We start from the raw sequence: 26,103 nt of genomic DNA, 5'->3' as shown, positions 1-26,103 counted from the left end.
CCTACTTGCCCCCCTCCCCATAATCCCTCTCCTAAACAGTCCTTCCAGGGCCTCTGTCTGGAAGAAATGGGTTAGAGGGTCAAAGGGAACAAGACCAATTAGTAGCTGTAGTTCCTGCTCCTGGCAAACGCTTCGCCCATTCTTCTCTTGGCTGGAATGCTGGTGTTGGGCTCCACCTGGCAGGAGCGCAGCCCAGACTTGCCGTGGCAGCAGGTGGGTTTGAAGTCACCAGGCACACGTCCATGTGCACAGCCTGCAGCTCTTCCCTTTGTTCCCACTGTAGATACGTCATTGAGCCTGTTCTCCTTTGTAGTAAATGAACAGGACAGACGTATTGAGTATGTGACTGGGATTCAGTCTGTATATTTTTAAAATATTTACATATGTGTTTTTCATATATTCATTGATTCTAAGGCACGTCCATGTCACAGTTTAACAACTAAACACAATTTAACTTTTAAATCAGGATGTGTCATATAATCACATGTTCAAATTATAATTGACAGCTTTTTTCTCTCTCTCGGAGCGTCATACTGGTGCCTGTTAAAATTGATGGCATCTTAGAGTCCACAAAATACATTGTGTAGTGTCAGCTCATTTTGCAGTTCTTTGCCTGAAGAATTTGTGAATTTCCTCAAATAGCCAGATTTACCAGCAAGCCTCAGTATATTCAAGTTGCACTGGATGCAGCCAAGTAAAATGGCCACATCACATTTCACATGGCTTTGCTCTGCACAGAGCACTCACACATCCACCTTTGGTTGGGTTTTAGAACTATATTGGACAGTAGGCAGGACACTATGCAAATATTGCTGAGGAGCTTGTACAAGGCCACCTGACTTAGTGATTGGGAGAGCCTGTTTCTTCTGACTCCTAATATAATTTTCTTTCTTCCAAACCAGTCAGCCTACAATTCAGAAACAGCAAAAATATGTTGCGAGTGGAATCTACCATGCTTAGGGTAGAGAATAGAGATCACTACTGAGAGAATCTTGTTGGGAGTGGAATCTACCATGCTTAGAGTAGAGAATAGAGATCACTACTGAGAGAATCTTTATAGTAGGCAAAAATTGGGAATCTAAACACCCACAGAAGAAAATAGCTAAGCACAATATATTATCACTATAGAATGCATAGACGTTGAAAATGACAGGTGTGTGGATTGTTGCTGATACAAAGAGAATGTGTATTTAAAAGAGGGAAATATGGATATCCAGGCAGAGAGGATTCTGGGAAGGTGTGACCAGAACGCATGTCTCATCTCTTTGATTCTGATGCCAACCATTGACCTCTTTCAGCAAGCAGGGGCAGGTGGGGCTCAGAGGAGTCAGAAAGGCTGAGTTTCTGAGCAAATGCTAAGACAGAGAAGTTATGGAAGAGGAGGCAAGAGACCCAGAAGATGGAACCAAGACACTTGACATACCAGTAATAGGAGTGCTAAAAGGAGAAAAAGGTAAAGGAAGGGCATATCAGTCAGGACAGGCTAGGACTAGGTTAAAATGTAATAGCAAACAGTCCATAACCTCAGTAGTTTAACTCAACAAGTTTATTTTTCCCCCATAATGCAGTAGCCAGTATAGGTCTGGGAGGAGGGGGCTCTGCTCATTGTTGTTATTCAGGAACAAAAGGTGATAGAGGCTTCATCTCAACATGGTAAATCATGAACTAGTACTTAAAGTTGGCTTGGAAGTGCACAGATCACTTCTGCTCCTATTTCATTGGCCAACGCAAATCACAACTCCACTTTTAACTTCAGAGGGAAGCAAGTATGGTCCTCCCCTATAGATGGAAGGAGGAAAGCTAGAAATATTTGGTGAACGGCACTCCTGACTTACCACTAGGGGAAACAAGTAAAATACATCTAAGTGTATCCTAGTAAAATTTCTTAACTTTAGGATGCAAAGAAAAGTCTTCCAAGCTTTCAGGCCAAAGGAACACATTATTTACAAAGGAAAAAGAACCACACTGGCATCAGATTTTCTATTTGCAACACCAAGAAGCTGAAAGGTGGTAGAATTTTATCTACAGACCACTGACTAAAAAAGGAAGGCAACTCAAGAATCCTATACCCAGACAGACTTTTATCTAACATAGTATTGGAAGTCCTAGCCATAGCAATTAGGCAAGAAAAGAGATAAAACAGATCCAAAATCAGAAAGGAAAAAGTAAATTATCAAATGACACCTTTTCCAGTGTTTTATTATGAAAATTTCAAACATACAGAAAAGTGGAAAGAAGTTTAACTTATGCATCTTACTTTTTAATGCATTTTGTTCTAATGCAGACATTAGTACACCTCCCTCTAAATGCTTCATTCAGCCTGTCATTAACTATAGTTCAGTATTTGTTTACACTTTTTTTCTCGTTGAGGTAAAATTTACAAGCAATGAAATCTCAAATCTTAAGTGTACATTCACTGAATTTTGACAAATGCATGCATGTGTGTAACCCAAACCCTCCTCACGACACAGAACGTTTTCATCCTGCCAAAAGGTTCTCTGAACCCTTTTTCAATCAATCTCTGCCCCAACTGCTACCCCCTAGAGACAGCCACTGGTCTGATTTGTTCCACCAGAGGTTAGCTTCCCTGTTATAGAACTTTGTACAATTCTATGTGCTCTTTCATGCCCTTCACTCAGCATGTTTTTAATATTCATCCATGTTCCATGTATCAGTAGTTCATGCTTTTTATTGCTGAGTAGTGTTCTGTTGCATTCCCTGATTATACCACAGTTTATTTATCCATTCCGTTGATGATCAATTGGGTTGTTCCTGGGTTTTCTTGTTAAGAATAAGGCTGTGATGAACATTCTGATAAATATCTATTTGTAGACATATGTTTTCGTTTCTTTTAGGTAATATTTAGATGGGAATTCTTGGGTTAGGCTAGGTGTGTGTTTTGTCTTACAAGGAACTACCAGACCTTTTCCCAAAGTGCTTGTGTCTTTTTACACTCCCTCCAACAATATGGGAGTTCCAGTTGGTCCACACCCTCACCAACATTGTTGTTGTCAATCTTTTAAATTTTAATGTTTGGCATTTTAATAAACAAATGTATTAAAGTTCTCCAGAGAAACAGAACCAATAGGAGATATAGATAAAGAGATTTATTGGTATTATAAGGAATTGACTCATGCAGTTATGGTAGCAAGAAGTCCTGTGATCTGCTGTCTGCAAGCGGAAGACCCAGGAAAGCCCACCAGCTTTAGTTCCAGCCCGAGTCTGAAGGCCTGAGAACCAGGAGAAAACCTATGGTGTACAACCCAGTCCAAGGGCAGGAGAATAGCAGTGTCCCCAAACAAACAGGCAGAGAGCTCAAAATCTCCCTTCCTCTGCCTTTTTATTCTCTTCAGGTCTTCCACAGATTGGATGATGCCATTACTAGGGAGGGCAATCTGCTTTACTCAGTCTACTGATTCAAATGTTAATCTCATCCAGAAACACCCTGACAGACACACCCAGATATAATGTTTAACCAAGTATCTGCACACACCATGACCCAGTCAAGTTGACACATAAAGTTGACCAACACAACAGATAAGTTAAATACACACACAGACACACACACACTAATGTATTAAATTGATTTTAAGTATCAGTGTGGCTCTCTCCTCATACCTGCTTATGAGAATTTTATTGGCTTCTGGGGCAACAGGTGAGCCCCAGACCCTAGAATGGAATCTAGAGGCTGAGTCCAGAAGAGAGGTGTTGAAAGAAGCAACAGTCAGAACTGGTGGGCCTGTCCCTAGTCCAGAATGTTTTCCAGGAGAGACTGAACCAGACATCAGCAACTGATAAATTGTGCATTGGTTTCCAGTTATTTCTTTGATAGAGGGAGAGAGAGTGAGTGTGTGTGTGTGTGTGTGTGTGTGTGTCTGTGTGTGTGTGTGTAGAATGTGATACAGCCTCTGCTCTTGGGGACACATTCGGTACAGAATTGTAAAAGAAAGCCATCCGGTATTACCCCTTGACCTTTTATTTGTAATAAATCCCATTTAATAAAATTCATTTAGTCAAGTCTCAAAGCACCACAAGGATGTGAGAGGGAAAAACCTACACTGGAAACTAGGAACTGGATGGTAGGGATGGAGTATGGGGGTGGGACTCCCTGCGCCCCTAGGTGAGAGAAGTTACATCAGCCCCTCACCCAGACATAGGGCCTGCCTGCATAGCGTGGCTTCCTTTACCCTGGTTGCTCCTTTTGATTCTTCTCCCTTTAGGTGATCCCAGAGACAGGCAGAACTGGGGCAGGGCTAAAATAGCGCATCAGCATAGGAGGGAGGGTCTGAGAGGGAACTGGGGCAACGTGTAGAGCACATGTCCTGCCTGCCCAAGAATCAGGTCTTAAAGGAGAAGGTTGCCGTTCTGGAAAATGAGAAAAACCTTGTATTGCACGATAAATTCTGTAGAGGCTTGAGAGAATTGTTGTAACTTGAGCGGCTTGCCCCCGACCTTTCCTCAGTTGCTCTCTCAGTCAAATGGAAGCACCTGGGTGGAGTCCAAGGGGCCCAATTAACCTGACCCAGGAAGACGCTGGATGCACATGGCCATGTGTGCATTCCTGGGTCACTCTTGGTTCACTTGCCTGACACCACCTCCCTCTGGCCCGGTGGTAACAGGGTTAAGGCCCTGCACCAGGTGCAGGCTTGTCTCTTCTCGGGAGATTCGGTTTCTGGTCCAGCCGGTCGAATGGCAAGGATTCCCCCACTTAAGCCAGACGCTTGCTGAAAGACAGGAAGCAACTGGGCTCTGGCTGATCACCTCTCTGCATAACCTTGGGCTGATCTGATGATGAGAGGAAGAAAGAAGATGAGGTCTCCATTAGGATCTCTCTCTCTCATTGATTGGGGGTGGGGGGATCCTGCAGCAGCATTTGCTTGTTAGAGCCCACCCAGCACAGAATTGGGAGATTGTAGACAAATTCCCCCTCGGTGCTCTGTCATTCATTCCTCCCTCATTTTGAGAGGCTGGCAGAAAAGGACTAGGAACCGGGTGAGTTCCCTGTCTCTGCCACAGCCTGGTGGGAGCAAAGGCTTAGGGGAACCGGTGTCAGGCTTGGCTGGCAAGCCTGAGCTAGCCGACACCTCCCTTCACGCTGTCAGTTGTTAAGGACAGAATGCGGGCAGGGCTGCCTCTGAAAAGAGATTAGGCAGGAGAGAGGAAGGCAGCTGGGCGCACGTGCTGTCTGCTCGCCTGGCTTCCAGGGCATGATGGGTAGAGTCTAGTCTCAGCGCAGTTGGGGAGTGTCCTGAGAACTCCACCTGTAGCTTGCTTTCTCACGAAGCATCTCTTAACCCGTGTTTTCTGAGTGCTGATGAGGTCTCATGAAAATTGACAGAAATCGTGTTGATCGGATGACTTTGTGGACCGTTGTTTGATCTTTGTTTGCGGGGCTGATTTTAATTCGGTTGGGACTTTTTTCCAAAATGGTATCAAAATTTCCTAGAATTCTTTTAACCTTCAGATGGCTCGTAAACATCATGGTATTTATTATTACATAGGGCTATTGATGCTGAATCGTGACTGGACAGTTATGAGAAAAGATTGGGGTGGGAGAGTGGTAACATCCATTTTGATCACTGGATGACCTCTTGGGAAAGAAGGTGGGGACACTAGTTTCCCCACCCCCCACCCCCGCCTCGAGGCTCTCCATATTTTTCCATCCCTCTTACCTTTTGCCCTTTATTTTCCATTTAAAAGGTAATTTGCAAACTCAGTGTCTTAGAACCAATGCTATAGGCTCAGTGCCCGAGTGGAAAACAGAGCTCTGTCCTTCCATATTAACAGAATTCCCGGGAAAAAATTATCAGTTTTGTTACAGGTTATGAGATTATCCAGGACCATGGGTGCTTCAGGAGAAATTGCTGGGGTGATGTGGAAGGTTTGAGGTGAATAGTTGGTGCTACCTTGTGTCTTTGCAGCATTTTGCATTCTTTTTTTTTTGGTAATTTATTTATAAAAATAAATTTTTATAAATTTATAAAAATTTGTGTTGGGTCTTCGTTACTGTGCACGGGCTTTCTCTAGTTGCGGTGAGCGGGGGCTACTCTTCGTTGCGGTGTGCAGGCTTCTCATTGCGGTGACTTCTCTTGTTGCGGAGCATAAGCTCTAGGCTCGTGGGCTTCAGTAGTTGTGGCTCATGGGCTCAGTAGTTGTGGCTCATGGGCTCTAGAGCGCAGGCTCAGTCGTTGTGGCGCACGGGCTTAGTTGCTCCACGGCATGTGGGATCTTCCCGGACCAGGGATTGAACGCGTGTCCCCTGCGTTGTCAGGCGGATCCTTAACCACTGCGCCACCAGAGAAGCCCTCACATCCTTTTTGCCATGTGTCTCCTCCTTCTGTACCAGTCAGCCTGTCCCACAGCCCAGGGAACATGGTGCACACTGGGTGGTCAGACTTCCTGGTTGTGTGCCAGCTCTGGCGCTCTGGCTGCGTTACCTTGGGCAAGTGACCTACCTTGGTGTCCTCTTCTGCAAAACAGAGTTAACGTTAGTACCTACCTCATATTCAGGCAAATGAGAAGACACGTAAAGCCCAGTGGCTTCCCATAGCAACGTAAATGCAAGCTGTTATTTATCATCATGTGCACAAGTGGGCGGGACCTCAGTGTGTTCAGTGCCACGTCGGCTATACAGAAAGTGCCACACACAGTGCTCCGAAGTTCTGTGCTCTGAAGAGATGCGACCAGCAGTGATGGCCGCTGGCCACCCCCAGCACACTTTTGCATGACCTGTGGCCAATGTGCCCTGCTGGTCCGTCACCCCCATCTCTCAGCCCACCCCCCAAATCCCTTCTCCAGCCTGTTCCTTCCTCCTTGTCAAGCACTGCCTGGCTTGATGATGATGATACCACTGTTCATTTGTTTAGCTTCTTTTTAGTGTGCTTTCAGGTTTCTCATCTCATTTGATCCTCAAAAGGGAGGCAAATGTCTCTTTTTCAGATGAAGAACTGAGGTCCAGGGAGAGTAGATAACTTGCCAAGGTCTTGAGGCTGGAAAAGCCAGGTTATCTTGGTCTTTCCCAGTCATGACAGACCCTGAGTTATTTTTTTGAGCCTTACACACACAAACACACACACACACACATGCAGAGTTAGGTGATGCAAGTGGTAATGACCCTGCTTTCATTAGAATATAGGTCTCTCCCTACTATAGTGGTGCTTCCTGCAAGACATAATATTTCCCAGCCCACCTCTTTTTTAAAACCCTCTTCCGAGATGTGTTTCCCAACACCACCAAGCAATTAGCTTAATTCTAATAGCATCTACCTGGAGATAGCATCAGATCCCACAGGTCAAGGGCTCAGTCCCACAAGACTGCCCCCACTTCAGATGCCAATCACAAGCCCGGGTTGTCACCTCTGCTTCTGCCCAACTGTCTATTGATTGGAGGTTCCCATGCCCCCCCCACATTTGTTTAATATGCTAGAGTGTCTCCCAGAACTCAGAGAAACATTTTACTTACCAGATCAATGGTTTATTATAAAAGGATGTAACTGAGGAACAGCCCAAGGGGAGAGAAGCACAGGGCAAGGTGTGGGGAAAGGGCACAGGGCCAACGCTGTCTCCAGGCACACCACTCTTCTCAGATCTCCATGTGTGCGCCGGCGCGGGAGCTCTCCAGACCCTGTCCTTTTGGAGTTTTATGGGGGCTCCATTACATAGGCATGATTGATTCAATCATTAGCCGTTGGTGATTGATCCAACCTCCAGGTCGAGGGTGGGGCTGAAAGTTCCAGTCCTCTAATCACAGGGTTGGTTCCCTTGGCAACCAGCCCCCATCCTTAGGTTAACTAGGGCTTTCCAGAAGTCACCTCATTAACATAAACTCTGGTGTGGTTGAAAGGGGCTGGTTATGAATAACAAGACACTCCTTTTCATCCTTTCACCTTTGGCTCTGGAGCTATTTCAGGAAGTGATGACAGAAAACCAAATATAATTGGTCTTAGGGAATTCCAAGGGTTTTAGGAGCTCTATGCCAGAAACCGGACAAAGACCAAATGTATACTTCTGACTATAAATCACAATATCACACCTGCGGTCAGCTTTTTCTTCCCTAATGGCAAGGACTTTAGATTGGGAGCTAAGAAATCTGATTCTGGTCTCAGCTCCGCCCCTAAATTGTTTGACTGATGGCCTCACTGGGGTCTCTTTCTTTATCTGTACAGTGAGAGGATTGGTCTAAACCTGTGAGTCTCAACTTGTTTTTTCCTAGGACATAAACATCGGGTGACATTCCTTCCTAGAACTTCTTGTGGGGTGGCCTTCTTCCCAGCACGGTAGCTGTAACTCGACCCCTCTCCTGTACTCAAGGAATCACGTTGGGATGTGAGGGTTTGAATGATGCTATTGTAGCAACAACAATGACTCTGTTCTGAGTTATCAGAAAAGTGAGTAATGTACGAGGTGAAGGGCTTTTCTTTAGTAAGAAATCACTTTACCACCTCCCAGTGGCTGCATCAGGACATAGTGTTAGAGGACCTGTCAGGAGCACGTCCATCCTGGCCTGCCTGCAGCCCTGAGCCCTCAGCCTGCAGACAGCGTGCTAACTTAGCAAGTTTAATGTGGAAGCATCCTGTAGTCAAAGGGTTGCAAAACCTTGGTCTTTTTAAAACATTTTTTAAATAAATTTTTTATTTTTATTTTTTTGGCCGCACCACGCAGCATGTTGGGATCTCAGTTCCCCGACCAGGGATCGAACCCGTGCCCCTTGCATTGGAAGCGCGTGGAGTCTTAACCACTGGACCGCCAGGGAAGACCCAACCTTGGTCTTTTGAGTCAGAAAAAAGGGTGAACAAATCTCCCAATGGCTGGTCATTCTATGGAATGTTATTTAAGTATTGGTTTATTTGCAGGGCACAGCCATGAGGGTAGATTCAAGGGTACAGAGGGACTTAGGTTAGATGTGAAGAGCATCCTCATTCTACCAGACTCGAGTTCATTACTCACCTGTGCCAGGAAACTGGGGATGGACCCTCCCCCATCACGTTTCTTTTCTGTCTTCTGGTTTTGTCATTAATGGATTCAAAAGCATCCAGAGATCAGAAAATACAGCCCTTTCTCAAAGCTTGGCCAGAGTCCTTGGGATGGTAGCACTTCCAAGAATTTTTAGCCAAGACACTTAGATGCTAAAGCTCTTTGAGGAAAGGGGTTGGAGGAATGGGAACGGTGCCACGGAGTCTGAGGTCCACATTGCCTGGAGTGAACCGGACTGTGGATTTTCTGTCTGGTCCTGTAGCTCAGAGCATTGTCACTGAAGAGAGGAGGGTTTGGAGAAGACTTCAAGCAAAGTGCTTGTGCCCTACACGGGAACGTGGGAGCCAGCTTGCTTCCTGTCTGAGCACCACCAGCTGCCAGAGTGCAGAGCTTTCCATACAGAATGAGCGACTCCCCTCGGGAAGGACACTGGTGAAGGTGTGAACTCCTCTTCTCCTGGAGCAGCTAACAGTCAACATGAACCTTCGCCTCATAGTAAATATTGCTGATAGATATTACCAGCATCCAGTGAAACTGTGCGTGGGACATTTTGACTGCAAATTAATAGAAGAGTCTGATCTTTACAACAGTATTTTAATGTGCTGTATTTGACCTAGGAATTCCAGACTGAGAAAGTAGGGAGTATGGTCACAAAAGGGAGCAGCTGTGATGTTTAAAATTCAATGTGGACAAGTAAATAGATAACTTTTCAATCTTTTTGGTAGAATGGAAAAGAAGTAATCCATTTTAAAGTAATTTTTATTTTATTTTTTATTTTTTGGCTGCAACGTGCGGCTTGTGGGATCTTAGTTCCCCGAGCAGGGGTCAAACCCAGGCCCTCGGCATTGAAAGCACACAGTCCTAACCACTGGACCGCCAGGGAATTCCCCATTTGAAAGCAATTTTTTTTTTTTTGCGGTACGCGGGCCTCTCACTGCTGTGGCCTCTCCTGTTGCGGAGCACAGGCTCCAGATGTGCAGGCTCAGCGGCCATGGCTCACAGGCCCAGCCGCTCTGCGGCATGTGGGATCTTCCCGGACCAGGGCACGAACCCGTGTCGCCTGCATCGGCAGGCGGACTCCCAACCACTGCGCCACCAGGGAAGCCCTGAAAGCAATTTTAATAAAAGTAAAATGGGGGAAATTGAAAATAGTGGGTCTGTATTTATCTATAAAAATAGGTCAAAAAATAATTTATTAAAAAATAGATCAAAGGACTAGGTTTACTTAATGGAGTTCAGCTCAGAAGATTCTCAACCAAAGTCTCCAATACTGATACAGTTCCGATGAAGCTCCCTGAGTGTGTAAGCAAACTTCCTTGGGAATAAAACAGCAGGGTCTGTCGCCTATCGTTGTGAAACAGCTGTTACTCTTGGTGGCATATGGCCAAGGCATGTGTGGCATCTGGGAGCGCTCTGGAGGGCCGCCTGTGGCTCGCACACTCTCGGAGGACAGCTGCCCGAGCCACGGGAGGAAAAATGCTCTGGATGAGGGATGGAGGCGCCCAGGACTATAGGGATTCCTGCCACAGGTGATCCAGCCAAGTGGTTTGAGGGCTGGGAGGCGGAAGGATGTTAAATTTAACTCTTATTATTCAAAGACAGATTATTTGGTTGCCTTGATTAGATCGATGCCTCCCTGTCCCCGTTGCCCACTGGACCCCCTTGGGAAAGGGGAGAGGGTCTAAAAGAAAATAAAACTCAAATCAGCTGTCAGTGACTTCTGATAAACTTCAGCAAGGGGCATGACAAGGGTGAGCCCCAGTGAAAAAATGGGAATTGGAGGCTGTAATCAGAAAACAACATGTTACCTGCCTTTAATGAAGAAGTAGGCGGTAGGATGTATCTAGACTGTAATTCGCCATTTTGACTCTGACCCCACAATGGCCAGGGTCACCTAAGAGTTTCCACATTTATGATGGATATGTTTGGTTTGGAAAAAAACATTTCATTCTATTTCCTCTTTTTCAGGTTTCAAGTGCCCCATTTGCTCTAAGTCTGTGGCTTCCGACGAGATGGAAATGCACTTTATAATGTGTCTGAGCAAACCTCGCCTCTCCTACAACGGTAAGGGCTTAGCTGGGGCGGGAGGTGTGGGGGGAGCTCTGAGCAAGGGTCTTTGCAGCCTCCGTGGCTCTGGGCAGCATGTCCACCCCGCCTTCCAGCAAGAGGAGTGGAGCAGGGAGGAAGGCATAGGGACGGGGTCTGGAAGTCCCTTGGGTGGCCAGTTAGCCCTGCCCTTTCTTCCACCCACTTAGTTCCTTGCCCCTGTGGTCGGGAGACAGGCCTTGGTCACACAGCTGACAGCAGAGGGCCCAGCGGGAGCGCCAGCCCTCTGTGGGGAAGGGAGTCTGGGCTGTGCCTTGCACACAGTGCTTCAGCCTGACTCTCCACAGTAGAGTAGGTGTGATTTGTGGACACCTTTGGGGATTGAGAATGCTGACCTGCCACCTCATCGCTGCCCCGAGGCTGTGCTGCTTCCTGCCTTGGAGGCGGCCGCGGGGCTGAGCAGTGAGTACAACGGGGGACTCAGTGAAACGCCCCTGCCACGGCACCTCTGTGGACAGAACGAGGGTCAGCACCTGCCTGGTTTACTTTGGGGGAGGCTTGGAGCTCAACTGTTCTGGGTTCAGAGCCTGCCTTGGCCACTTACTTACTGGCTGTGCGGTCTTGAACAAGTGCTCAGTTTGCAGAGCCTTGGTTTTCTGGTCCCTAAAATGGGGATTTCAGTACAGGCTTCGTAGGATTTTTGTCAGAATAAAGTGAGATATTACACATAAAAGCTTTCAGTCCGGAGCCTGACACATGGTCAGTGCTCAGGAAGTTACAGCCGCCCCGAGAGATGCAAGGCCATCCCTGGGTTTCTTTTCATCCTTTTCTGAAGTGGACTGTCTGCTCTTGAGTTCCTTGCACCCTGTGCTGCCAGTGACTCTTGGGCTTTCCATCCTTACGTGCTTAGTTTGGTCTTCAAACCACGTTCCCCAGAGAACTGTGTCTTCTACGAGAATGGGCACTGGATCTGAGAGGGGTGTGCCCGACCTGACCCCAACCCCTTGTAGGTTAGAGTCACGGCGATGCTTAGGAAAACAGCGCTGAGATTTCTCAGGGCCCCAGGGCTGGGCAGGAGGTGGGCCCGCATCACCTGACCCCCATCCTGTCCATGAAGGTTTCCCAGGTCGACTCTCCTTACAGACCTTCCTTGGGCTCCTGCCTCCTCAGACCCACCTGTGTAGGCCAGATAATTCCAGATTGTTCCTGCGAAATTAATCTGACGAATCTGATTACCTGATTCTCCTGAAGACACGTCCTGCTATTCTCTGATCTGTTTTCTTGCACCGCCAACAGATTCTGGACGTGGGCCGGCTGGCCAGTTACCCTTTGTCTCAGATACACGTGGTCTGGTGACCTTTGCCATCTCTGAGCCCAGGTGTCCTTCCCTTTCCTCTCCTCCCTGGTTGTCCAGGGAGCCCCCATTCTCCCCAGGGGACAGCCTGTCCCATCCCTGGGGACTGACTGATGCTGAGTCTCTGAGTCTCGTCCCTCAAGCTCTGGGCTCCCCGTCAGGCTCGTCGAAGATGCTCAGCTCCACTTCGTTCCTTGTCTCTGCCTGGGACCGGGGAGGGAGATGACTGAGTCTTCTCCCGCGGCTGACAGCCCTCCCCCGCCGTGGCCTCAGAAACTGTGTTCACTTATTTCCCACGTGCACAGCACCCCCGTGAAGGCTGCTTTTTGTCCCGTGGGGCGCTGGGCAGAGTTCTCTGTGGACACTGCCTTGCTGTCATGAGAACACAAAGCAGCCTCAGAGTGGGCTCACCCAACAGGCCTGGGCTCTTGGCGTCATGAGGGAGAACTTTGCAGGGCAGCTGTGGAGGGCAGAGCGCTCTTGGGGCCACTCTGTAAGGAGGACCCACATGCCTGGCTTGGACAGTGGGGGAGGTGAGGGTATGGGCTTCTCTCCCGGAGAACTGCCCGGGATACCTGCAGCACCTCTTCCATGTGAGCACGTACGTGCTGGTGCCACCGTAGGTGTCCTCCTTGCCTTTCCTCTTTGCCTCCAAAGAGAGGCAGCCCTGGAGAGCAGTCCTGACAGCCCAGCCCGAGCACAGGTCGCCTGCAGAAGCCACACTCAGAGTCGGAGTCCCCTTAGAGGAAGCAGAGGTTGGCCAACCAGTCTGAGGCATAACCATGGCTGTTCTTGGTCTCTTCTCACTTCTTCCTTCCTCTCATTGAAAAGCTACCTCTTTGGTGTGTGTGTGTGTGTGTGTGTGTGTGTGTGTGTGTGTGTGTGTGTGTGTGTGTGTGTGTGTGTGTGTGTGTGAGAGAGAGAGTGTGTGAGTGTGAGTGTAAATTAGAAGCTTTAAACTGGACGATCTCTTTTGCAAAAACCAGTCCTTTACCACCTGAGGCAAAGAAAGGCATGTTGTTCCCGGTCCCATCAGTGGAATTTGTCTTAAGGTGAGGAAAGTGCTTCAGAAACAGTGGCCTGGCCCCTCCATCACAGCTGGATTCCTCACATTCAGCCTTTGTCTTTTCTAAAGACACCGAACCCTTCCAGATAAGAGAAAGGCATTTGTCACTTGGGGGTTGTATATGGAGTGTGAGTCTCCGGGCTGGTCTAGGGCCTGTTTTAGTTCAGATAAGGCACAGGCCTTTCAGGGCCTTAGGCCGAAGTCCCAGGTCGGACCTCTAGGTATTTATTTTGGTTTTGCCAGTAACGTATTTTACCAATGATTTCTTATCATCCTGAGCTCCCCAGCTTCGCTTTATCTCTTCTACCAAAAAAGAAAAAAGTGAAGAGACTTAAAGCATTTGTGAGGTGTAGAACTCCCAGAATCTTTCTGGAAAGGGGAGAATCTGAGACTTCCTTAGTGGATTAAGAAGTGCTATATTCTTGTGAAAATTCACTGGGATTCCTGGTCACTCCCATCTGCACACACACACACACACACACACGCGCGCGCGTGCGCACACGCGCACACACACGCACACACATGCACACACCCTCCCTGTAGCTGCTGGCACCAGTTGGGGAAATTTTTAGGAAATTTATAGCGGTTATATAAGATGAAATTTAGTTAACCACCAAATGGGGGGGGGAGTAGAAACCTCCTAAATGAGACAGATAGAAAGTAGTATTTTTCTTATTATGAGGGTTGGCCTGAGCCGTGGGTTGGAAGGCCTCCAGTAGCCACCTGCCAGATTAAAAAAAAAAAAAAAAAAAAGCCAGTTTTGGAAAGGCAAGACTAGTTTAACTGGTTTACCCAGTGCTCAAGAGAAATGTGAAGGCCAGTAACTGGTGCTTCTTGGCAGGCACCTGGTTTGTGAGTCCTGGTGACCCATTCGGAGGGGTAGGGAAGGGAGCTGCACCGCAGAGCGCAGAATCTTCTATCCTCCGTTCTCTTCAGTGGGCAGCTCTGAACCCAGGACCCCTCAAAGATGAGAGAGAGCTGGGGGGACCGGGACCCCTTTCTGCAGGTAAATGTGGTCAGCTTGATTGGGCCTTGTAATTTCTCTTCCTTTCCAATATCTGTTTGTGGTTCTGAGATGTGGGAACTTGCATTCTCAAGAACATGCACTCAGGTTTTGACCATCATACGGGTCAGCCAGCAAAACGAGCCTCGAGATGAGGGGCCTGATTCTGCTACGAACAGAAGAGAGTCACAGTACTGGAGTGGAGGGGGGTCGTGACAGATGACTGATTGTCCATTGAAAGCCGAGGAGACCCTGGCCAGGACCAGCCAGGGGTCCTTGGCTCTGGGAGAGTCTGGCGTGTGGCAGGTCCATTTGCCAGCAGTATTAAGAGAGCTTGATGGCTGTCAAAGCAGCTTCAAAAGTTCCTCCCCGCCTCGCTTTCTTCTGGGGCGCAGACCCATGCCCTGCTTCTTAGGTCCTGACCATCCATCCCTCCTCTCTACTGACAGTCATTGCCCCCAGCTTCAGGGCTCTTGAAATGATAAATGTCACACAAGGTTTCTTTAAAGGAAAGGGAATCTGGCTCCCCCCAAAGCAGGAATGCCTCCTGCTAGTTTAGCCCCAGCCAGCAGACCTGTGTAAATAGTGCTTGTTTGGCCTGTGTCTCTGCTCCCAGCGATCCTGTGGTTGGGATGGCAGTGCCTTTTCTTGGGCCTTGGGGAGCCAGGTTCTGGCCGGGGAGTGTGCCCAGCCCAGTGGGGCACTGCCAGGAGCTATTGTTCGATGCCTAGCAGCGGCTGAGTCTGGCTGCGAGGTGTCTGTCTGGAGGTGTCTGTCTGGGCGCTCCTCCTGCAGGAGGGAAGCGAGGAGGACTCCCGGCAGGCCGCTGGGTGAATGAGGAGTGGGTGGAAGGGAGACCGGAGGAGAGGGGACTGAATGGGGTCACAGGGCAGCCTCTGTAAACATGAAGCCCTGCGGAGCCGCTCTGCTTGTCGTGATCGCAGCCCATCTCGTCAGAACAATTGGATCCAGAACAATTGGGTCGTGCCTCACAGTCTGTGGGTTGCGGTGGAGACGCCACTGCTGGTAGGGGAACTGTCTACTCAAAGTCTCCCCTTTGCCTGGAGATTTCCCAAGAAGGGAGCTGGCGACGCCTGGCAGTGGTAGCACTGCCCCTTCCTGTCCCCCAGGAGGCTGGGCCAGCACCTCTGCGCATGCCGAAGGGTCTGCAAGCCTGGGCTCTTCCACACCTAGGCTGGAAATGAGGCTGGCGGTGGAGACTTTGTTTCTGAGTCATTTGCTGGGGATTCTCCCTCTGGCTCCCACCTTCCTTCCTCCCAGGACCGTGACTGCCATCAGGCAGCAGGGGAAGTGGGTTCTGTACGGCACCGCTCAGCTGCACCACACCAGCCTTCCCTCCATGCCGCCGGCAGCTCTGCGGGTCCCCTCAGGGGACATCGAGCCTGTGCTCTCTGCAGGGCAGCAGTACAGCTCCCTCAGCCTGGCCTGTTCATGCTGAGCACCCAGGTTCCTCCACCAAGTTCACAAAGAGGAAGATCTGAAGCTGTCTGTGAGATGGGTGGTGGTTTCCAGCCGCAAGGAAGAGACTCTACCGCCTGGTCTTTTAAGGAAAGGAGGCAGGGTGGCCAAGTGGAAGGAACTTGGCGTGGGAGTCATGGCCACTTACCAGCTGCCTGAGCTGAAGCACAGACCCCCCACCCCCAGGGTCTTTAGGACTCACTGAGATGTGTGTGCGACATTTGTGGCATACAGCTGGCCCCAAAGAAGTGAGGGCTCCTTTTTCTCCTCCTCCTCCTCGATCACTTTTCTCAGATAAACGGCAGCTGTCAGGGAGGGGGCAGAAGTGTGCCATCGCCTCCCACCGCAGCGCTGTCACAGAGAGCATCACCCGCCACTCTGGGCTGGCTAGAGGGCCAGGCGTTGGCACCGTCAGCACCATCCCTCAGGCCAGGCACACTTCCGCACTCGCCCGTGGGCAGGGCCGTTGGCTTTGCACACAGTGTCGGGCAGCTGGCGGCTGTGGGTGCTTGAGAGGCAGTAAGAAAAGGGAAGAAAGCACAGCTTGGTTCTGTGTTCTCATCAGCCAGCATCGGTTGAGCCCCCCTCCTCTAGGGACCTCGGGTGCCCGGGGGCGTTTGGGTCCATCTGCAGAGTGGCCTTAACTTGTGCCCCGGCTTCAGACTGCAAGGTCCTCTGACAGCGGACAGCAGACAGCAGGCTCCCATCACAACAGTGCGGAAGCCTCGTAGGGTCTGGGTGATAGCCAGGCTTCAGCTTCAGCCATTTCCCCTCGCCTGCTAGGCGCCCAGGGACACCTGGGGGCTGCTCACTCCCAGAGCCCAGGGATCGGGACGGGAAGTTTTACCCAACCCACTCAGGCCTGTGGCTGGATTTGGGCTCCTGCCTTCCGCTGTGGGGAGATGTCGCTCCCCGGGCACTGCGCTGGGTGTGAGCACTCCCTGCTGCCCCGTGCTCTCAGGGTCCCAGCCCTGGCTCCTCTTCATCCCAGGACCCCTCAGGCAGCCTTTTGCAGCCAGGGCTCTGGGTGCTGGTGAAATGTGCTCCCCACTGTGCCAGCCTGGCAGGCAGCTGTGCGGTTTAGTTCTTCCCATCCGTGCTGCAGACCCAGGCTGGCTGCTAAGTGTGCGTGAAGATGCTCTGTAATGGGTTGTGTGGTGGCGATCGACTGTTCGTAAGAAAAGTCCAGTGTCTAGCCTCCATGTGCTCAACTCTGAGTCCTTGATAAGAAGATGAACCGCCCTCGTGCCTCTTTCTCCTTCCCCTTCCCCTAGTGATACCTAGCGAGAAAAGAGAGGAGAGTCCAGTCCAGTCCCGCTGAAGAAGCAAGCCCCAGGTCTCATCCCCTTGCCTGGCTCCCACCCCCTATCCCAGCCTGGACCTGGCAGGACAGACAGAGCGCAGCTCATGCAGAAAACTGGGACTGAGGGAATTCTGACTTGCCCCTGGGCTCCCAGCTGACTCACCAATCAGAAGGGGACGCTGATTCGGAATCAGTAATGTTGCTGTGTTCCCAAGGAAATCATAAGTGAGGAGGGAAGCACGGAGAAGGGGCTGTATCCCAGATCCTCACTTTACAGATGAGATGCCGGAGGCAAAGAGAGTGGGAATAAATGCCCAAGAAGGTCTGCAGTGACTGCCTTCTCAGAGCTGGTCTATTTTTCCTCCCGTCTTTATTGGAGTTTTTTCCTCCTAGTATTTTATTATGAAAAATGTCAAACGTACAGCAAAGTTGAGAGTTTTGCAGTGAAAACCAAAATCCCCCCCACCTAGAGTGTGCATTTACTGTACTTGCTCTATCACGTCTCTCCACCCACCAATCCGTATTATCCTTTTGATACATTTCAGAGTGAAATGAAAACACTAGTCTGTTTCTTTATTGGGGGTTGTTAATTATAAAAGTAATGCCTGTTCAAACAATTCAAAAATATATAAAAATATTTTTCTTCTAATCCTCCTTTCCTCCACTACTATTAAAGTATGTGTTTCCCTCCAGACTTTTTCCTGTGCTTACACACACACAAATATTTAAATGTGTATGGTATCTAGTGCTTTTTTAAAAATGGGATCATACCCTTTTACAGATGTGCCACTTGCCACGTTTGGAGTCTGAGGTGACACTCCAGTGGCAGACCGACTGTGTGCTGTCTGCTCTTCCCTCCACGTCGCCCTTTCAGGTGGGCTCTGGGGCTTTGGGTTAGGCAGATCTTGACAGAGAACATGACCACAGGCTGTCCTGGTGGCCTGGAAGCAGAAAGTGACTTCTCTCCCAGCTCTTGTGCATAAGGACTTAAGTATTGAGTTGACTCTATCTTAGTTGTTTTCCTTGGGGTTCCTGATGGGGGGCTCTGAGTCACCATACCCTTCTAGGCCATGAAGAATCCTCATTTTATGGGCCCCAGATGCTTCCCCTTCCACTAAAGTTATCAGAGGGCACAAAGAAACTGCAGTGGTGGAGGGCAGCCCCACGGGGGGTCCCTGGCCCTGCCCCATTCATGAGCCCTCTGACTTTGGCAAGGTGTCTGGCTCTCTGGCTGCAGTGTCCCCTTCTGCAAAACAGGAATAACACCGTGTACCCTGCCTGGCTTGTAAGATCCGAGGCTCACTGAACACACGTGAAATCTCAGTGTGTGTCGTTGGCAGTGTTCACGATCGGTTAAAATCTTTCAGAAGTGGGGAGTTGCCCTGCTTCAGGCTTTGCTTTCTTTACATCCAGAACCTGTTCTCAGGGTATTTCTCCTATGGTTTTGAGAACTTCTGGGTAACCTTTTGCTGACTTCACCTCTCTCACCTGCCTTTCAAATATTAGAATTCACCTGGGTTCAGTCGTCTGCCTTCTTGAGATTTGTCTAAGCTCTTTATCCCACATCTACCCCTGTTGCCCACATCTCTCCTCTAAACCCCAGATCTGGACTTGAATGGACTCCAGCAGGTTTCCATTAGCGCGTCCTGGGGGAGACGCCCGGTCAGCGCCTACCACCCAGCTCTGAGCTCATCATTACTTCCCAAGCTGGGCCTCCTCCTGGCTCCCTCTCGCTCTGACAAGTGTGCACTCCCCTCCCCTGGCCCCCGTTTGCCCAGCTGCCCCAATTCATGCCATCCACCTCCCCCCATTGCTGGTGCCGGCCTTGAGTTCATCTCTCCCGCACCACGGCATTAGCCTCCATAGCGGGCTCCCCATCTGTGGGCTCTTCCAGTCATTTCCAGTAGTTTCAGGAGACTAGATGTGATCAGTGCGTCTCCAAGGCCCTTCAGTGACCCAGATAAAGGCCAGGTAGCACAGCAGGATACAAGTCCGTCCTCAGGAAGTGGGTCTCACCTACCCCCCCGCCACGGCCCCAGGACTCTGCACCTACTACAGCAAACGTCCTGCCTTGCCAGATGCACAGATGCTGTCCCCTTTGCCCGGAATAGCCCTCCCTGAACAGTCCCCACCCCGATTGGGCATCTCCCGTACTTCTCACATCTGGATCTGTGTGTGTCGTAAGACTTCCAGGAATTCCTGTGCTGTTCATTTCCGTCTTCTTGTTCAACCGCCCCTGCTAGGCTATGAGTTTCTTGAATCCTGAGACCGTGGCTTATTCACTGAGTCACCAGTGCCCAGAATGTCATAGAAGTGTCGTAGGGGATGCTGGCTCGGCCCCCTGTTGTGCTCGGGCTGTCCTGGCCATGGCTTCGCTTGGGGCCGTGGTGGGCAGCAGCTCCCTTCCATTCATTCTTTTCCGGTGGGGTGTGGGGTGTCTTTTCTAAATATTTAACTGAGTTAAAATTTGTATAACACGCAAGTAACCATTTTTACATGTACAGTGCAGTGGCGTTTGGGACATTCACAATGTTGTGCAACACCATCTCTTGTCTAGTTCCAAACATTTCATCATCCCAGAAGGAGCTCCTTGCATGACTCCACTTACATGAAGGATCTAAAGCAGTCAGCCCCCTAGAACCCGAGAGTAGAAGTGTTGACAGGGGAGGGGGAAACAGGCAATTGCTATTCAACTGGCAGAAAGTTTCAGGTATGGGGCTTCCGTACAATAGTAGACTGTACTCTTACATTTTTATTAAGAGGGTAGATCTCATGTTAAGAGATCTCACGTTTCCACAAGAAAAACAAAGGAAAATCGCTTACTCATTAAGCAGTCACTCCCTAGTGCCCCCTGCCCCCAGCCCCTGACCTACTTTTTTGTCTCTGAATTTGCCTCCTCTGGACATTTCACATAAACGGGATCAGAAAGCAGGTGGCCTTTTGCATCTGGCTCCTTCCACTCGGCACCATGTTTTCGAGGTGCACCCACGTTGCAGCAGGCGTCAGCTCTCCACCCCTTTCCTGGCTGAGGGGATATGCTGTTGTGTGGGTCCACGCGGTTCACTTCTCCATTCATCCGCTGGAGGACCTTTGGGTTGCTTCCACCTTTGGCTCTTGTGAATAATGCTGCCGTGGACACACATGTACGCGTATTTGCTGGGGTACCCGTTTCTTCCCTTCACCCTTGCCTCGTACCACTCTCCTCATCACCATTTTTTCCAAACCAGAAATCCAGTGCACCTGGTCTGTGTGTATGTTTAGGGGGAAAGTCTGTTCAGGGAACCATTCTGTCTCGTGCTGCCTCTGCTGCATGTCTCCTCCTCTCCAAGCCTTTTTCGTCCTTCATCGCCTAGGCCGCTTACTTGGTGATTAATCCCATTTTGTCTTCAGGTAGTTAGTGTGTGGTTTGCGTGTCTTGTGTCCACAGTGAGGACCTTTACATCAAGGTCTCTCTTGGGCTTTCGCTGACTCAGGTGACCCATGCAGTCCCAAGCAGCTCCTAGATCCCTGCCTGCTGGTGACTGACCCCCCACTCTCCTCTGTCCCCCCTTTGCAGATGACGTGCTGACTAAAGATGCGGGTGAGTGTGTGATCTGCCTGGAGGAGCTGCTTCAGGGGGACACGATAGCCAGGCTGCCCTGCCTGTGCATTTATCACAAAAGGTACGAGAGGGCCGGCAGGGCCAGCTTAGCTGCACCGCAGACCCCAGAGGGCCCGTTCCCTGTGGGTGGGGGGAGAGAAGGGCAGACTGTCACTAGCCACCCCATCCCCCAGCACTCTGAGTGGAGTCGAGGTAGAGGTCAGCAGGTGGGGAGTTCTGGACGTGCTGAGCGCAGAGCCTGGGTGGCGGGCCCGACGGGGAGGCCTGTGGAGCCCCTGCCCCCTGGAAGGTTGAGCCCCCGTCCATCTCTGTGAGCCCCTCTGCTCCAGTGTGCAGACCCTGGTCTGGTGGGGGGGGGGGGTGGTCAGCACAGAGGGGTGTGCTGGCTGCCCTGGCCCCGCCCCTCCTCCCCAGAGGCCCAGCAGGCAGGAATAGCCACTACCTGTGGGCCCCAGTGCTGCGAGCCACTATAATTAGCAGGACTGAGATTCGCCCTCAGGCTCCAGCATGAGCCTCATTCTTGTTTCCAACTGGAAAGAAGACACCTCCTTACCCAGGACAGGAGGACGCTCTGTGCTGCCCGTGGCCTCCACCTGTTCTCGGCCCCTGGAGCCCCAGAGCTGCTTCCGGACACACAGGCTTTTCCAAAGCCTGACTCACGGGGCCACTGGCCACGGGGCAGCACCCAGCGCTCCAGTGTCCCAGGGAAGCATTGACCAGAGCCAGAAGAAGGGAATCTTCAGCTCTGGGAGAGACTTATGCAAATGATCTGTCTGGTTCCTGTTTTGAAAATACCCAGATGTTTTACAGAAAGCTGTCTTGGGCCAATTTCTGTTCCTGCTCTGTTCAGACAGTGCTTTCTGTAAACACTAGAGACCAGGATTTCCCCGCTGGCCTCTTGTCTGGCTCTCCTGAGCAAAGTCACCAAGCCACAGGGCCAGTCCTCCCCTGGCCCACCTGCTCCAGGAAGGAGGACTAGATGCTGGCTGCCCACCACAGCCAGCCAAGCCAGGCAGAGCCTGGGGGCCTCCTGAGAGGGAGACCAGGGAGGGAGCCTCAGGCTGCTCCTGTGACTCCGGAGAGGGCTTGCTCAGGGCCGTGACCAGCCTGCCAGGGCTCTGTTCCCACTTCTTTGCCCATTAAGCCTTGGAGATAGTTGACTGGCCCTGTTGTGTGGGTTTCACACTCTGACCCGTAGCTGTTGCCGTCCTCCTGGGCTCCATGCCCCTGAGGGCTTGTCCCTCGCGAGGGCACACTCCCTGCATCCTGCAGTGCCTAGGTCCAGCCCAAGCCCGTACGCACTGCACCGGGACTCCGGCTGTGCCAGGTCCCCCCTGGGTGTCCTCCCTTCTGCTAGCAGACAGTGGGTATGTGGGGTCCCCGCAGGTGAGCGTCAGGCATTCCCTGCCCAGAGACCCGACCCTTGGAGCTAGCCCCCAGGGAGCAGCCTGGCCAGCCGGTGATGTGTCTCCCTTGCCGTCTCCCCTCAGTTGCATAGACTCATGGTTTGAAGTGAACAGATCTTGTCCAGAACACCCCGCGGACTGACCCTGCTGGGCTCGCTTGCTGACTCCTCTCAAAGGTGAGCCCGTGGTCGGGGTTGCGTTGCTCTGGGGCCTGGAGGCGGAGAGGGGGGTTGAGCTGTTCTCACGGCACCCCGCGCCCCGCCTCCCCCGGCCAAGAGGGGTCGGGGGTGAGGGGAGCATCTCAGCAGCAGGGGTTCCGTGAGGTGGGGAGGGTTCCTGGGAAGGATGAGAGTCCAGACTCGCACGTCGCGAGGAAGAACCTGCCGGGTAGAGGAAGGTGAGTTGGGGGAAGGCCCCTCGTGTTCCCCGTGTCTAGGGCGAATCTCCCCGAGGAAGGTTCAGGAAGGTCCCTTGGAAAGTGCTGGGCAGGAGAAGCAGCACACGCCCTGGGACAGGATGCTGCTTTGCACCCCAGCTGTGCCTCGTGCTTGCTGGGGGGCCGGGGCAGGTCCTTGCCCCTCGGTGGCGTGGGTGTCTCTGCTGCTTCTCTGGGGACGGGATAATCTCGCTTGCGTCCCCACGTGGACAGCACACTCACTGGACAAGACCGAGTGTGGGACGGCGCCTCGTTCCCTGCAGCGCTTGTCAGCAGTCAGCGCTTGGCTGGTTCTTCCCGCCTGCACCCACCGCCCTCACCCCCTTCCAGATGAATCTGAGGCCTCCAGGCCAGACCTGGGACCCCGCCACCCAAGTCCCTGTTTGCACAGCAGACCAGCACAACCACCTTCCTCCCGAGATGCGCACATGTGCGCTCCCCTGTCACCGTCGTCCAACCCCAGTTTCTCCCGCAGGCGCCCTGCTTTACTGCTGACCATTCTCTCCTGTCCCCATCCTAGCTGGCCCTCCCGAGTTCTGGGCTGGCACTCTTCTGTTTTCTGCCAAATGAGAAACCAAAACCCACCTCACCTCACGTGAATCCAAGGGTTTGGGGGCCTCTTTTGCGCTCTCTCTCCTCTCTCTCTCCCTCTCCCTCTTTCTCTCGGGGCCTCTTTTGCGCGCTCTCTCTCTCTCCCTCTCCCTCTTTCTCTCATTTTTTGTTTTCTTTTGTTCTTTGTTAGGTTTATTTTATTTATTCCAAGTAAACTCCCAGAACAGCTGATGATGTCAAACTATTCAGGGACATTTGCCCTTTTTACCTTCACCTCAAAAACTGAGGACGTGGGGTGAAGAAAAGGCGAGGGGAAGCATGAGGCAGAGGGAATGGAGCTTGGTGCTGGCTGCAAGTCCAAATTCCCGGCATGATGTTTGGCTTCGGGGCCCCCAGACCGGAACCACAGGTGCCCCTGCCCGGCCTCAGCGGGATGCACGCGGCTGGCCTCGGGCCCGATGGAGCACGACTTACATCTTACGGTCCCCACAGGGACAGCCAGGCCCCCGTTCCTGAGAGGAGGCTTCGGACACTGGGGCAGAGCTGAGCTGGGGACACCAGTGGGAACAGGGCACCCCTCCTGCACTGACTTCCAGAGAATGGTTCTCCCTTTCTCCCTGAGGACACCAGATTGAATGAGAGCGAGTTTGAGAGAAGAAAGAATCACCCAATATCCTTCCCCTCATCCTCATCTCAGGAGGGAAAGGGCATTTTCTTTTTCACCTTTGAAAGGCGTTGTGGGTCTGTCTCTAAAGTGTTTACAAAAAAAAAAAAATTATAAAAAAAAAATGTCTAGTGTCGACTGGTGTTTTCCCTCGTGATGTTTACAGATTGCCGTCTGCTGCCCGGCCAGAACCCGCTCAGTGACAAAACGACCAGAGCCGGGTTCTCGCCACTCGCAGAGCAGAGCTCACAGCCCTCCCGTGCCCAGCACCCGGCGGTCTCTCCATCAACCGCTCTGCCTTGGTTTTTTTTGTTGTTGTTGTTTGGTTGGTTTTTTTCCCCAATTTTCTGTCTTGGTTTTGCACTTTTCTCCCCTTGGGACCCTGATATCTTGACTTCATTGCCAAAAACCAACCCACTGAGGACCTTCTCCCCCCCTCCTTTCCATTTCTCCTCCCCTCTTCCCTCCTGGTTCTGGTCAGTTCAGAGGATTTAACAATCACAAGTGTCCTGCAAAAATGCCTGAACGTTTTTCTTAGACCCTTGTGGATTTTTTTTTTCCAGAAAACCTAGACAAACAAAAGACTTATTAAAGGGATATGTACAGCTGCCCGTTTTCAGGCATTCTGTTTGAGAACATTCTAGCCATTGATGTTCACATGTGGCATCAGCCCCTGCAAGATAGGTTTCTGTATTTATATTTTAAAATACAAAAAAAAAAACCTTATAAAATGTTTAAAACGTTCAAAGCTGGGGGAAAAGGCTTTCTTCATTAGTCAAGGTGTTTTGATATGGTATTAAAATAATGTCTAATAAAAGATGCACTGTGTGACTTCATTTTAATCAGGTATTGTTACACAATCAAGAAATGGGCGTTGACGGTCTGTCCCCTGCTCCCTTGCCTACCTCCTTAGCCTTCCTTCGGGCTAGCATCGGGGCTACAGGTGTGTGATGGGGTTCTCAGCGATCACGCCCGGGTGAGGGAACGTGGCAGGTCAGGCCGGAGTCCCGCAGCTTTACGACCCATTCAAGCCTCGTGGAATCTATCTGCCAACAGCTGTGGAGTGGTCGTGACAGAACTCTTCTGGAAAGATCTGCAGGGCAAAGACCTTGCAGCGGATGGAGGCTGCAAGGATGCGGGTTCTTCCAGGCACTGGCCCAGACCGCCCCCCGCCCAGTCCCTGGCTCCCCATTCCACACCCTGCCCTTCCTGTTGCTCCGGCCACATCTCAGTGCTGACTCATGGGCATCCTTCATTGAGGCCCAGAATGAGGCCCTGGTTTGGGGCTGAGCCAGCTCAGAGCCCTTGAACTAGAACCAGCCACTCAGGGCTCACACGCGTTGGCACACCGTGGGCTGGGTGGGAAGCTCAGGGCAGCAGGTAGCAGTGCCCACCTGGCGCCTCTGTCCCTGTGCCAGACCGGCTCCCGGAGCGGCATTCCAGAGCCTCCTGCAGAGCCTGTGAAGAAAGCTGTGGAGGAAGACGCCTGCTCCGCCCCTTCTCGGGCCTCCTGTGTGCTGCTGCCTCTATGGGCTCTGACCCCACCAGGCCCAGGCTCTGCAGTTGTCTTCTGTCAGACACTTGCTGAAGCACCTGCTCTGTACAAGGGCATTGCAGGCTGGTGGGCAAATCTGAGCCAAGGCACTGGCACGCTCAGCATTTCAGAGAAATACTCAAGAGGAGTTTGTGGGTCTGAGCTTGTGGGGTAGTGACCCCGGGTACCAGCAGTCGCCATGGTGGCAAAAACCTGGGCTCTAAACTGTCTGTATGGGGCTCCTTTGCCTGGCAGAACCACGCTGGGGAAAGGACTTCATCTGAACTTCAGATGCCCCACACGTGAAGTGGGAACAAAGTCACGCGGCTCAGAGGCCACCGTGAGGGTCAGAGGATCTGCCCAGAAGCCCCTGGCACGTGCACAGCAGGCTCGCTCGTGGCTTTGTCACCGCAAAGAGCACTGTTCTATTCACAGCACCTCCTGCTTCTGCCTGGCAACTATGTCTGCCTGTTCTATATTTAATTCCTCCAGCAAAGCTGGCCCTGAGGATCTCCTTGCCTGACCCCTGGGCCTGCAGGCAGAGGAGGCCTCTGTGCCCACCTCGGTGGCTTAGGCCTGGCAGCCTTGGCAGCGCCCTGGGTGAGCTGAGGGGTCGAGCTGGGTTGGGGCAGGGCTGGAGCCCACGCCGGCTGCTATTCCAGGCTCCTGGGGCTGGTGCCTATCCCA

General features: G+C 51.3%; 1 protein-coding gene across 5 annotated transcripts in view; it reads left to right on the top strand.

The window, feature by feature from the left end:
• Window positions 1-24,718, top strand: part of ZNRF1 (zinc and ring finger 1) — a 99,539-nt gene extending 74,821 nt beyond the window's left edge. Inside the window, exons 2-5 of one of the 5 annotated variants that reach the window (XM_033434369.2) lie at window positions 10,941-11,036; window positions 20,780-20,885; window positions 22,315-22,406; window positions 24,049-24,718. In XM_033434369.2, the coding sequence (XP_033290260.1) occupies window positions 10,941-11,036; window positions 20,780-20,885; window positions 22,315-22,372 (260 nt within the window). In that variant the 3' untranslated portion in view covers window positions 22,373-22,406; window positions 24,049-24,718. The other 4 variants (XM_033434368.2, XM_033434370.2, XM_033434371.2 and 1 more) reach the window with 4 other exon arrangements.
• The last annotated feature ends 1,385 nt before the right edge of the window (window positions 24,719-26,103 follow it).

The sequence above is a fragment of the Orcinus orca genome, chromosome 20 (genome assembly GCF_937001465.1).
Source record: "Orcinus orca chromosome 20, mOrcOrc1.1, whole genome shotgun sequence".
NCBI classification, from domain to species: Eukaryota; Metazoa; Chordata; class Mammalia; order Artiodactyla; family Delphinidae; genus Orcinus; species Orcinus orca.
This window is presented reverse-complemented; position numbering and strand designations above follow the sequence as displayed.